Source organism: Trichechus manatus, unplaced genomic scaffold (assembly GCF_000243295.1).
Source record: "Trichechus manatus latirostris isolate Lorelei unplaced genomic scaffold, TriManLat1.0 scaffold00083, whole genome shotgun sequence".
Classification (NCBI taxonomy): Eukaryota; Metazoa; Chordata; class Mammalia; order Sirenia; family Trichechidae; genus Trichechus; species Trichechus manatus.
Window position 1 is genome coordinate 11,763,609 of NW_004444019.1, and position 13,909 is coordinate 11,777,517.

A 13,909-nucleotide genomic window follows, 5' to 3' on the forward strand; every position below is an offset into this window, starting at 1 on the left:
CCCGGGGAGCCCGGGAAGCCCGGGAGGCCGGCTTGGCGGGTCGCGTCCAGGGACGGAGGTGCGGAGGGAAGTCCCACGGCGATGATCCAGGCCTGGACGCACCGCAAACTGAGCCGGCGAAGCTGCGCGGTGAGTGGCCTCCCGGCAAAGTCTCGCTTTCGGGTCGGACCGAGGCCTGGGTCTCCCAAGCTGCAGGGTTGGGGCCTCTAAGGAGCTCCAGGCTCCCAGGAATGTTGCCTGGGGAGAGGGTGCCTTACGCACTCCAGGGGCTGAGGTGTGACCTAGGCTCATCCTCAGGGAGGCACTTGAAGTGCTCCACATCCCCAGTGAACAGCCTCTTAAGCATCACACTCAGTGTATATAGGATCCCACTGGCCGTATTTACCTCTCGGGCTGGAGGAAAATGCACGCCTCATATCTCTGCCATTTCTTTCATCTGGGTCCCATTTTTATCCCTTTGGGCTTATGGTCTCAAGCATGAATTTGAAGAATTGGATGAATCTTTTTTTAAGTTTTTTTTGTGTGTATGTGTGTATTCCCTCCACCTCCCCCCGACGATATTGAGAGGGAGGTACTTTGTTCAGCTCCTGTGGACAAGGAGTTAAGAATATTGACAGAAGGTCTGCTCTGGCCCCCCCTCCCCCCGTGGCATGGGGCCTGCAACCTCTTTTAAGTTTGTGTCTTTTTCAGTGAGATCACTGTTGTAGGGAGGGCGGGCTCAGTAGTGACGGGACACAGGTACCTACACAAGTTCCAGCTTTAGGGCTTGACTAGTATATTTTTCAGCCTACGGCTTCTGACCTGTCAGCCAATTCAGACAAAAGCCTATGAGTCTTAAGTCAGAGCAGATGCAAGGAGGTTGATTGGCATATTGGGGCAAAGCTGTGTTCCTACCCTAGGTGAAAAGGGCCTGCAGGAACCAAGGACCTGTGAATTGACTGAGACCTACAGGTGTGAAGATTCTGTGGAAAGGTGTACCCAGTGCCAGTGCTCAACCAGAAACTTGATGGGCCGTTCAGGATGGGAATAGGTAGAGCTGCTCTGGGGACACTGCCTGATGACCCAGGCCAGAGACATGTGGGATAGAAATTAAAATGAGTTATCCTAGACCTAGTTTGTCATACTGTGGTGCCTGGCATGTTGCTATGATGCTGGAAGCTATGCCACCAGTATTTCAAATACCAGCACGGTCACCCATGGTGGACAGGTTTCAATGGAGTTTCCAAACTAAGACTAGGAAAAAAGGCCTGGTGATCTGCTTCCAAAAATTAGCCAGTGAAAACCCTATGGATCACAACAGAATATTATCTGATACAGTACTGGAAGATGAGCTCCCCCCAGATTGGAAGACACTCAAAATACATAGTAGCTGCAACAATGGACTCAAGGATTGGCACAGAACTGGGCAGCGGTTTCTTCTGTTGTATATGGGGGTTACCATGAGCTGAAGCAAACTAAAAGACAACGAACAATGATCCTATACCCAAGACTGGAAGCAAATGAGCCAGAGTGGAACCAGGACCGGCCAGGGCAAAGGGGAGGAGCTACTTTGGTTGACATTGGCCAGAGGATGGACTGGAATGGTCCACTTGAGAGACTGGAAGCTGTTTACTGACCTAGGCAGCCAGCAGTATCTGGGTTCTGAGTGAGTGGGGAGGATTTTGGAATGAGCTTACAACCTCAACTACATCCAGTTTGACAATATGTATCAAGACCCTCTTCACTTAAGGGTCTAAAAGAAATGATCCTAAAAGTAGAAAATAGTTTAAGTAGCAAAAACGTTCATCTCTGTTTTATTTATACAATGAGATTGAAAGTGCCTAACTAAAATCCACTTCACTGAACATTATTAAACCATTAAATAGTAAACATAAAAATCTATATTCTTATATATACTCATATATACATGGAAATCTATAGAACATATACTGGTAAGAAATATATGACTAGATTATTCTGGTGTTGGAACTAAGTGATCTGTTTTGTGATACAAAGGTGACCACATTTTCTGCATAGAGCACAGGTGACAGTTATGAGAAATACAGTGTAATGTCAGGGAGATGTATGAGCCCCTTAAGGAAGAGTCAGATACGTGACTGAAGAGATTTAAAAATGAGTTGTGATTAGAGCACAGTACCAGAAAAGCCAGACTTATTGATATAACAAAATAGTAAGAACAACCTAGTAAGTAAAATAATGTGATGAGTATTGAAGCATAATCAGTTATACCACCAAAACCCCAAATCAAAACCAAACCCATTGCCGTTGAGTCGATTCCAACTCATAGCGACCCTATTTGATATAGGGTAGAACTGCCCCATAGGGTTTCCAAGGAGTGGCTGGTGAATTTGAACTGCCGACCTTTTGGTTAGTAGTAGAGCTCTTAACCAAAACCCCAGGATACGGTATTTTTACACAAATAATGCTCGCCTTCTGCCTTTGTTTGCAGGTGGTGCCCCACCCACCCACCCAATAATGTTATAAGCGCACTATGCTAATTTTTTTTTAACAGCAACATGTGGAAGAGGATTGGCATGGTGGCGCTTATGAGGGTGCCTTGTGATGGTGGGGCAGGGTGGCACACCTGGCAAACACAGAGGGCATGTGTTATTTTTGTAAAAATATGGTAGTTTATTTATAGTTTTAAAAGTGTGTATATGTTCATTTAGTAGCAGATAAGAAGCTTTACCTAAATCTGTAGCCTGGTAGTTCAAGAGCTGGGTCCAGAACCTTAGCGATCATAGTGTATTCAAATGCTCACAGCATAGAAGCCCCACCAGGAAGCCTGTTTGTAAGCCCAGTTGGGCCAGAAACTATGATAATTAGTTTAATAGTCTCCTTCCCCCAGCTTTTGGGATTCCTGGTGCAGGACCCCAAGCCAGAGGAGCAGGGCAGGCATAAGAGGAGAGAGCCCAGGGCCTCACTAGGGCAGGGGAAAATTGAGAATGGTCCTAGGGACAACTAAAGTGTAGTGCCAAAGTGCAGGATCAGGGAGCCGAAGGGGTGGCAGAAAGAAAAAGGACTGGAGCTTAGGGGACCTGACCACTTAGAATGGGACCAGGAGCTGCCCCTCTATTTCCTAGGTCCTAAAGGATCTTGCGCTGTGATAACCACTGTCAGCATCCTGTGGAGTCTGTCCCATTTAAAATATTTGCAGAAGGATCAGTTTATAATAATGTGGCAGCATTATTTATAATTGAAATGAGTAAATGAGACACTAGGGAAATGGTCAGTTGATAAATAGATGGTACTGTTTTTCAAACTGCAGACTGTGACCCATTACAGGGTGGTGAAATCAATTCAGTAGGTAGAATGGAATAAAGTATATTAATTTTTTTCAGATATATATTTGTGATATAAAACATTTTTTTTTACTGTGAATCCAAGTGAAAAAAGCATGAGAAACATGTATGAGACATTCATACCTTGTAATAATAAACAGCTATTAAGAAGACTGAAGTAGACCTATTTGTACTGATAGGTAGGGTGCCCTTGTGACATGTGAACTGAAAAAAAAAAGTAACACAACAGTCTTTATGGTGTGACCCCTTTTTTTAAAAAAAAAAGGCAGTTTACAAAATATGCTTTTATATATGTAGTGCTGACTGTTGACTCCCTAAAAGTCCCACCAGAAAAACCTTTGATCATGCAAAGCTAAGTTTATTAGAATTCCTACACCACCTTGACAGACTCTTACTACAGTCTTAGAAGAGGAAAGCTAGGGAAGGATTATATAGGGTTTTAGGGACTGGGCTGGGTGATTTTAAGTCAGATCTTAAATAGTGGGGAGCTGGTCCAGATTGGGCAAAATCTGCAACATAATAGTTGTGGATTGGTGGGCACAGCAAATTGAGAATCTTGAAACCAGTCTTAACCTAGCAAACTGTTAGTCCTGATAAATTAGCCATTTTAGTTGGTTCACAGTCTTATCTTTCAGGAGCAGATATTTCCTGGAACAAGCAGCTAATTTATTATGCCTGGACCAGTATTATGTAGCATAGAAACAGGAATGTATGCTTGGTCCCAGAATAGTTTACCACACAAACAGGAAAGTACATAAGTTTCGGTTTTCAGATTCTCTTTCATCGTCGTTGAGCCTATGCCAGAAGATAAGACTATTACCTTCTGGGGGACATGCTCAGTCCAGATCTACACTGCTGTTTCATTTGTCATGATCATGTAGCAGTTCTGAAAGTAGACATTTCAACTTCTATAAGCATCAGATTTTCCTATTCTTTCTTTTTTAGATGATTATTTAGGGTGGGCAGTAAGGGTTGGAAGGAGCCCTGGTGGCACAGTGGCTAAAACACTCAACTGCAAACTGAAAGGTTGGCAGTTTGAACTCACCAGCCGCTCTGAGGGAGAGAGATGTGGCAGTTTGCTTCCATAAAGATTATAGCCTTGGAAACCCTACTCTGTCACTCCTCTAGGGTCATTATGTGCCATAATTGACTCAATGGCAACAGGTTTATAAGGGTTGGACCAGAGTGGCCAATGCAGGCCTAGATAAGAGTAAAAGCCCTGGTTAGCTCAAAAGCTTCAGGCTAGAGGCACTTTAATGCTCTATCTGATCACCCCCTGAAACGAGCTAATTAACCTTTCCAAGCAGAGGTCCTTTTTCATTAAATGATAAGAATAACACCTCAGTCCCCTAAAGGTTACAGGATTCATACATGAAACAAAAACCCTAGTTCTAGCTCCTGTGGGCCCAGGGGAAATGACCCTCCCTAAAGACAGCTGTTCAGGTCTCGCTTTGTCCATAAAAGGCAGGAACTCAAACTGGAAGCTTCTGGGTGGTCTTTACAGTCCCAACACCCAATTCCCACTTTCCAGGGACCCATCCTGTCTTCCCAGGGCCTGGAGGGAAGGTGAACAGCACCTTCTATGTCTCTTGAGCTGTGAGGCCGTCGGTTTTCCAGAAGACTTCTTTGAGTCTCTGGTTACCCCCAGAGTGTAATTCCACAGCTCTGAGGACTCAGAGTTGAGGTCACCATGAAAAGGAACCCTTGGGGCTGATCAAGAAGGGAAAAACCCAGCTCTGCCCACCCGGGTTTCTTTGGGGAACATCTGCAGGATTGCCCCCACCTCCTGGGATACATGTAAACTCCAAGTTTAAAGGAGAGGCAACCTGTAAAAATGATGAGAGGTTCTCTGGCCCACCTGCACCTGTCTGGGAGTTGCTTCCCTGACAAGACAGAGGGGTACAGATTCATGCCTCCCTACAGCCTGTAGCTCACAGGGTACAGGGACGCTCAGATTTGAAGGCTCATGAACGTCCTCTACTTGGTCCTTGGATACACTGTATGAGTTTTCCAGCTGTATTTGAGGTGCAGGGATGGTGGGTTGGGGCCCTAGCTCAGCTCCTGGAACTCTGCGGGTTAGAATGATCCTCCTGTCTGGGAAGTGGTCTGCTTTGTGGAATGCTGCCAAGGGATCCAGGCAGACAAGCCCAGAAAGATTTAAAATAAGTCCAGAAAAAAAGTTAAAATTGGCTTTAGCTACACTGGCCATTGGTGTCCTTAGCGAAAGCAGTTCTGATGTGTCAGAAGCCAAATTGAAAAGTCTTGAAGAATGAAGTGGAAGCATCACACAAATACAGCTCTCAGAGCTTAGCTGAGGAGAGAATCAGAGAAATCAGGTAGTACCTGGAGGTGTTAGGTCACACAGGGCTTATTAAAGACTAGGGATACAGAAGCATGTTTATGTGCTGGGGACTGAATGATAAAGGTTGATGATGCAGGAGAGAGAAACTGAGTGGAGCAAAGCCCTTGAAAAAAGAGGAGATGGGATATAAAGGTGAAAGGATTGGCAGTTAATTGTCATGTATAGGGTGAAGAACACCTTCATTGCAACAGGAGGGGAAAAAAGAGGTCTGTGCAGAGTCAGGGAACTTTTATATTTGGTTGTAGGGAAATCAAGACATTCCAATCTGATGACTTTTTCACAGTAATGATAAGACAGTCATCAACTGTTCGAAGAGACGGAGAAGGTAAGAAATAGTAGAGGTCACTAAGTGAGAACACACTTAACCTAGTAAGGTGGCAAGGCAGGCCTGAGTACCCATTCGACATTGATGATTTGAACTTGTCCATAAATTGTTTTATCTTCCCTAGAAAGGCTCAGGTATGTGAATGCAATCCTATAGAAAGTGGATTGCGATGAATGAGTATTTTTTAACTTTTTATTTTGGAAACTTTCAAGCATAAAAGTAGAGAGAAGAATATAGTAATAAACTCCCATGTACTTGTCACTCAGGTTCAACAATTATCAACACAGGGGTAGTCTTGTTTCATCTCTGTTCCTTTCTCTTAGGTTGCCCTGAATACTCTAAAGTTGGAAGTAAGGAATGATTAGCCCTCTTTGGCCTAGCCCCTCTGTTTCTTTTTTGGTCTGAATCCTACTTGGTTGCGTTCCTGTTCCATCACTCTTCCCCACACCTCCCATTTTCCCATCACCTCAAAGTTCACAGTCTGGGGCCTTCCTCCAGGAACCTTTGACTTCAGGCCAGTACCTGTGCTGCTTCTATGCAAAATCCTTTGGTATCTGGGACTTGGGTTTCCCAGGTGGAAACCCTTATAGCACTTTGTTGAGAGCTCAGCTCTGCACTCAGGAGTCTCTCAGCCCTCTTAGTCTCATGTTTCACCCTTTCGGCCAGCTCCTAGGCTGGCCTGATGGGCTATGCTTTATCATCCTGAAAAGATCAAGGCTTAGAGATAAAAATGGTGGCTTTGAAAAGCAGAATAGTTATTTGAACATTCAATTCTTTCATGTAAATTTTCATTCTTGAAGGAAAAATTGCTGAATTTTTTTTCATTTTTTTAACAAAAGACACACGTCTTCATTAAAATAATGTGATGTACAGTACATTAGAGAAAGCAGCTAACTTGAGACATTAATTAAGAAATAGCTATAAAATGGTAAAGTTTTATTTCTTCACCCTTAATTGTGATTCTCCAGCCACTTATATTTTTGTTTTTGTTTTCAAGACAGAGCAGATATGTGTCAGACTACCAGAGTCCACCCAACCAAATTCAGAGCTTGATGGAGGAGAGAGACTCTCTCCATATTTGTTTTGTAAAGTAAAAGCCGTCTTGGAGGTAAGAATGACAGGATGGGGTGTGTGTGTTTGTGTGTGTGTGTGTGTGTAGCTTCTGAATAAGCCATAGATTCCTCTTGAAGTACCTGGGAGGGAGAGGGGCCCTATTCAGTCAAAACCATGATTTTTAAGTTGCCCTTTCCTCAGGGATTGTTAGCATGATGAAGTATAAAGGATGCTCTAAATTCCATGTTTGGGATCTATGGTTACTATATTTAAGTGAAATTTTTGTTGACAGATGTCACTCCATGAGAAAACTGGACTCTTTGGTATTCAGATGTGAAGTGATTGTCTTGCTTGACACATGTCCACCCAGAAGGGTCCTTGCCTTCACACACACACACACACAATTTATTTCTTTAGCTAGAGTGTTTAGTTTTGTTTTTTTTTTTTAATTAAAGTAAGTTTAATTACTCAGTATCTTCAGCAACAAATAAATATAATTACTTTAACTAGACAGGGTCATTAAGGAAATGATTAAAGAAATCAGAACTAGTTCAGCCATAAAAGAAACTTCTAGTGGGAGTAGGAAAAGACACATGATAGAGCAACCTTTACCTCATTGAAGGATTGTCATTGTTTAAGAAGTCCCATGGTCAGAGGTTTGGGAGGTAGATTCTGGCTCAAAATGGAGAAGAGGTTTCTAAGCATTAGAACTGTTTAACAATGCATATAGTGTGCTGCTGTTGTATAAAGGATAGAGTGGCATCTTTTGTGGGGCATTAGGTTCTAAAGTTACCTCCTAAGGTGTTTACTTTGTTAGTTTAAAGCTTGTGATTTAGGAAGAGGTGAATTGGAATATTGAACTATTACAGTGAAACCTGTGAGAGCCGGAACTCAGTGGATGGGACTGCCTTATTTTTCCAGATCTCTCAAGTTTTCTGCCATTGATGGTGCAGCTTACTACTTTCCTATCACTCTTGATTAGTGGAAAATATTTAGTTTTCCTTCTCTGACAGGTTTCTGCCTTATACAGGTTCCAGCTTTTGTCTTACACAGGTTCCGGTTTACTGTATAATCACAGTCATCATGATGAGATGCTCACACACCGAGTGGCCCTCAGAAACCAAGATTGACCAAGGGAACAAGAAAGTCAGCTCTCCATTTCACACTTGTTCATTGAGTGGAATGACAGGAAGAATCACTTGTACAATTTAAATTATTATTTCTTGAACTATCTACCTCCCCGTTTTCCTTCCCTCCTTTACTCTCTTGTCCTGTAGTTAAATTCTGGTAAGTTTAAATATACATACAATGCAAGTCCACTTTATACCCACATATATGTTTATATATTTTAAACATACATACATATATATATATTCTTTCTGAAACGACAAATAATAAACTAAACAGTGTTGCCTCTAGGGAGGGGAATGGGTTTCTGGAGTGGGAAGAATATCCATTATCTGCTGCATACCTTTATAAGCGCTTTACCATGTCCTTGCATTTTTTTAAAAATTAATAATCATCCTTTTTTCAGTAGTTCCTGCAAAAAAGAGTATGTCTGTTGACTTTCTAAAGCCACCGAAACTATTATTGTTACTTTACACCTTTTTAATGTGAAAACTTAAAAACTTACGGATTGGAAAGAATTGGACAGTGACCACCCATAAACTTTCCATCTTGGTTCAACAGTTTTATTATCGTTTTGTGCTACTTACTTTATGCATGTATGTCTGTAAAGAGACTTTTTTCTTTTTTGCTAAACAATTTGAAAGTAAGTTGTCAACATCATGTTATTTCATGCTTCAGTACTTAAGCATGCAACTCTTAAGAATAAGGTATGTATTTTTTTTTTAATTATTCTGATAAGGTCTTAAGTAGTCGTACATCTAAACTTCTGACAGTGGCCCAGTGTGATCTGGGTTCTGCAGTGACAGATGGATCAGGGCTTTAGAACTCTCCTGCCCACTACCCAGGCTTTTGGTCAAACATGTAATAAGATTGTTTAGTGCTTGATAATTTGTATTTTTTCTCAACTATGTAACATTTCCATGAATTAATCTCCTAAATTTATAGTGAATAAACTAAAGGCAAGAGAGGCAGATAAATTGCATTCAGATAGTAAGTGGGGAGGTAAAAGCTGTTTTCAAAGCCTCCTAACATCGTCTTAGGTTTTTTCTACTAAGGTAAAAAACTAGTTGCCGTTGAATCAATTCTGATTCATGACAATTCCGTGTGTGTCAGAGTAGAACTGTGTGCCATAGCGTTTTCAGTAGCCGATTTTTCAGAAGTAGATCACCAAGCCTTTCTTCCAAGGTACCTCTGGGTGGTCCTGAACTTCCACCTTTTCAGTTACCAGCAAGCACTTAACCATTTGTACCACCTAGGAACTCCTTTCTACTAGGGTAGTAGTTGTCAAACTTTCTGATTTCAGGACTCCTTTATATTGATGACCTCAAAGAGGTTTTGTTTGTGTGATATTTACTGTATTAGAAATTAAAGCTGAGAAGCTTTTAAAAATATTCCTTTATTCATTTAGAAATATCAACCCATTACGTGTTAACATAAATAACATTTTTATGAAAAATAACTACTTTCTACAACAAAAGAGTTCTATTGAGAAGAGTAACATTCTACATTTCTTCAAATCTTTAATGTCTGCCTTAGTAGAAAACAGCTGGGTTTTCATATGTGCTTTGTGTTCAGTCTGCTGTGATACCACATGTAACACGCCACATAGCTTCTGGAAAACTCCACTATACGTTTGTAAAAGAATGAGCGTGAAAAAGGCAAATAAGGTATTATTATCAAAATAGTTTTGACCTCGTTCTTGTGTGCTGTCAAGTCGATTCCTACTCATAGAACCCCCAAAAAGGTCTTAGAGACTCCCAGGGATCCCTCAGACCACACACTTTGAGAACCAGTGTATTAGGGCATGTGCTAAATGATTGCTCTGAGCAATACTAAAACTAGTTCTTAAGTGATATCCTTAGAAAAGAGGCTTATAATCAGTGTGCATTATAAAGGCATGCCATTGAAGGAGGTGTTAGGTTTCAGAATTCCATAGTATCAGCAAGGGATTTGGGATAACTGAAATTTTTTGGTAGCTGATGTTTTGAATACTAAGAGACAATTGTGTTGTTTGATATGTTGTGGACAAGCAAAGCTATAGTAACATCAGAAGTACCAATGGTAAGAAACAGTCAAATCCTTTCAGCATTATAGTACAGCAGAGGTTTGAGAGCCTCCTTACTTTCTGGATTCATCCTAATCCCACCACTTCCATTTCCTACTCTCCTCAAAAGGTTGCTGTAAAGCATTTAACTCACAATAAATGTTAGTTATCTTTATAGTCTAGGCCCCTGGGTGTTGCAGACCGTTTGCAAACGGTTTGTACGCAACTATTAACAAAGGTTGGCAGTTTGAATCCACCCAGCAGCACCGTGGAAGAAGGACCTGGTGATCTACTTCCGTAAGATTAAAAATAAAAATAAACCACTTGCTGTTCAGCTGCCATCTAATCCATCCTGACCCAGTGTGTGCATAGTAGCACTACTACATAGGGCTTTAAAGGTTGTGACCTTTCTGAAGCAGATTGCCAGGCTTGTCCTCCGAAGTACCTCTGGGTGAGTTTGAATTGCCAACGTTTGTGTCGAGAGTCGAGTGGTTAACTGTTTGTGGCACCCATAACTCAAAAAAAAAAAAAAAAAAACCCCGTTGCCGTAGAGTCGATTCCGACTTACCGCGACCCTATAGCGCCACCCAGGGATTCCTCAATTCCTACTACAGCCATTGAAAACCCTATGACGTGCAGTTCTACTCTGACACACGTGAGGTCGCCATAAATCCCGGTCTGCTGTATGGAAACGGTATTAGCTGAACGCCACTGCAGAAGTGATCTTCATACTAGTGTGTCCAGTGCTCAGAGATATGAGTTTCTGAACCGTAACTAGTGTTGGTGACCATTGCACCTTTGATAACCCCCACGGTTTTATAACATTTATTACGGGGGAAACAATGGAACTCAAAGAAAGCTTATATTCCAGTCCAGGTTTCTCTCTCCCGGTGGGCTGGCTGGAGGTTAGCACTAGTTGCTGCTGAGACCCTTCATTGGCTGGCCCCGGTCCGAGGGTGCCAATGAGCGGGCGCCCTTGGAGGGGGCGGGGCTTATGAAAGGAATTATCCGGGCGCTGTGGGCCGCGCACGCATTCTCGCCTCCGCCGCTATCTCATATGGGGTTTTCTCTTCCAGATCCTGTCCTAGGTGCGAGCGATGGCGCCCGGCCTGGGGGCGACCCCATGCAGGAGGGCGACCCCATGCAGCTGGGCGATCCCGTGCAACAGGGCGACCCCGTGCAGCCGGGTGATCCAGTGCAGCAGGGCGGCGCTGTACAGCGCCGAAGCCGACGGGAAGGGTTTCCACTCCGGGAAGGGATGCCTTTTGTACACTTGCCGCACTGGGGCAGGTTTAAGCACTTTCTGAAACCATTGGTGCTTCACGTTGAGGCGTGTCTGCTGGAAAAGATATTCGGTGAGTGCACTGGAGTCTTTACCACCCCTCCCCACCTTGGTCTTCTAGGGCCCACCCTAAGCCACCGACAGCAGACCCAAGGCAGGGCCAGGATTCCAGTGGCTAACTCCCTCTCTCCTCCGCAGGCTCCTCCTAGCCTTTCCCCATCCTGCCTAGTCCCTCAGTAATCCTCTTCTCTACACAGGCCCAAGCAAAGTCCTCCTCCCGGGGTTCGAGCGTGAGTTCAAAGTCCTGCTCCAGGTGGGAGAGCCGGACTCCGACGGCAAAGTTGAGATCCTCATCTCCGGGAGACACTGGTACCGGAAACGCGCCAAAAGACTTATTCACATCTTGGCAGGGAGGTCCCGCAGGAAACAGTGTGGAGGTGAGGAGCTTCATTGTGCCCAGTCTCCAGGTGTTGCAGACCTAGGCCCTGCTAAGGGATTCTCTTCACTCCCCACCACTCTTCTCCTGCCAAACTGGAAGGCCTTCACATCCTGGGATGCTAGGATTCCTGGGCTTTTAGAGTAATCATGGAAGCCCAGGACTGAGTCACTGTGGGAGGCAGCTGGGAAATCCAGGGAAGCCCAGCTCCTTCCCGCCAGTCTGTCCAGGTGAATCTTCCTTTTCAGGGATGGAGAAGGGGTCCAACTGGATCCTACTTTCTGAGATAAAACTCCAGAGTGGAAGGTCTTGTACTCAGTGATCGCAGGCACAGAATTAAACCCAGGAGAGCTGTAAAAATGCAAATTGCCCAGCACAGCCTGCCTCCCCGCCGCGCCCCCCCCCCCCCCCGCCAGGAGTTGGTGTGCTGGCAAACTACTTAACCTCTCTGTTCCTTGGTTTCCTCTTCTGTAAAATGGGGTTGTGCTAACTGGCCACTTACAGGTTTTTCCCAAGGATTAAATGAATGCGTATACTAAAGCACTTAGAACACATAGGAAGTACTTGATAAATATTAACTATCATAATTTAATTGAGTGTCCTGGGTGATGCTAATGCAGGTAGTCTCCTCTAGGGTGACCACTGGGGTAGCAGTGTTTCCTGTGGGCTCACATTCCCTTTATATCCTGTATGTTCTGAGCAGCATACATGCTACATGCTCAATTCCATGCTTTCCTTCCAGGCACAGCGATGCTCGGTCTGGAATCCATGAAGTCGCTTGAAACAGAGGATCCTCAGTCCAGTGCTTTCCTCTCAGTCGAAGTGATGAGCAGCCTGGATAAAGCGATGCAGTCCCTGGAAATAGGTCGGGAGACTCTGGGGGAACCTGTTGCCAAAACAGTGGGATCTTTTTGATCAGAAGCTCAGTGCACGGAGTGGGGCTATGTCTGAAGCCTTGGCCTCAGCGGCCTTGTCTGAATTCTGCTTTTGGCCCTATGACTGAGGGGAAACAAATGTTTTTTCACCTTCCCTACTCCTACAGAGAGACTTGTTTAAAGATCTGAACATGAGTTCTAATAAAAAATAAATGAAAAAAACAACATACCTGGATTAGTGTTGATGGGAGAAAAAGGCTTCTTTGCTTGTTCTAAGATCGGAAAAGGCTAAGAATTACCAAAAATTTGTTCTGCTTTTCATAGTTTTCTGTATTAGGTAGGTGTGACTAGGATCTTTAATGTCCCAGGGAGCTTTTGTGGGTGAGGAGGAATATTCCTGTTTATTCTTTCATTAATGCTAATGTAGAAAAATCATTTTCAGTGATATAAAACAAATTTTATAAGTCAAGTTCTTTTTTTTTTCTTTTTAATACTTATTGTGTTTTCAGTGAAGGTTTACATAGCAGTTTAGATTCCCATTCTACAATTTCTACACAAGTTGTTCAGTGACATTGGTTACCTTCTTCACAATCCAAGAATAATTTCTTTGTTTCCATTCTGGTTGTTCCAGTTCCATTAATCTAGTTTCTTGCTCCCCTTACATCCTCATCTTTGTTTTAAAGTCCTTGTTGACTGTTTGGTCTCACATAGGTGATTTTTTTTTAAAGCAGCATAGTACTTACGGGTGATATTCACTATTTTGTGAGCCAATTTGTTATTTAGCTACAAGGTGACCTCGGGTTCGTTTTGATTCAAGGTTTGAAGAGTAAGGGCAATAGTTTCGGGTTATAAGTCAAATTCTTAAGTGTTGAAACATCGATAACTGACTTCATTCCATTTAACTTTCAGTTAAAAAGAACAAGTCTATCTTGTCTCCCTTTAATAACTTAAATGGCAAAACACATACTATGAGTGAGTACACAACTTACTACATAACTATAGCAAAAGCATCAGTATGTGTTGCTTCATTATTTCTATAGTTATTCTATATAGAATAGAATAGCTTCTTGAATTAAACAATTTTACTGTCACTTATTTCTGT

At 43.0% G+C, this 13,909-nt stretch overlaps 1 protein-coding gene across 3 annotated transcripts; it reads left to right on the forward strand.

Moving 5' to 3' along the window:
* LOC111821421 (uncharacterized) lies at positions 1 to 13,329 on the forward strand. Of its 3 annotated transcripts, none has more exons than XM_023735850.1 (5): positions 1 to 129; positions 6,987 to 7,097; positions 11,291 to 11,569; positions 11,754 to 11,933; positions 12,675 to 13,329. In XM_023735850.1, exons 3-5 carry the CDS (start codon positions 11,338 to 11,340, stop codon positions 12,845 to 12,847), a joined length of 585 nt encoding a protein of 194 aa, XP_023591618.1. In that variant the 5' UTR covers positions 1 to 129; positions 6,987 to 7,097; positions 11,291 to 11,337; the 3' UTR covers positions 12,848 to 13,329. The 3 variants fall into 3 exon arrangements, with proteins under 3 accessions (XP_023591618.1, XP_023591619.1, XP_023591617.1); XM_023735851.1 differs by having other exon boundaries at positions 89 to 129; positions 6,991 to 7,097; XM_023735849.1 differs by lacking the exons at positions 1 to 129; positions 6,987 to 7,097 and having other exon boundaries at positions 11,118 to 11,569.
* Positions 13,330 to 13,909: the final 580 nt, after the last annotated feature.

Coding starts and splice junctions, on each gene's coding strand:
- LOC111821421 (XM_023735849.1), top strand. CDS start 11,209: ATGAAAGGAATTATCCGGGCGCTGTGGGCCGCGCACGCATTCTCGCCT. Junction 11,570..11,753: donor TCTGCTGGAAAAGATATTCG/GTGAGTGCACTG, acceptor TTCTCTACACAG/GCCCAAGCAAAGTCCTCCTC. Junction 11,934..12,674: donor CCGCAGGAAACAGTGTGGAG/GTGAGGAGCTTC, acceptor CTTTCCTTCCAG/GCACAGCGATGCTCGGTCTG.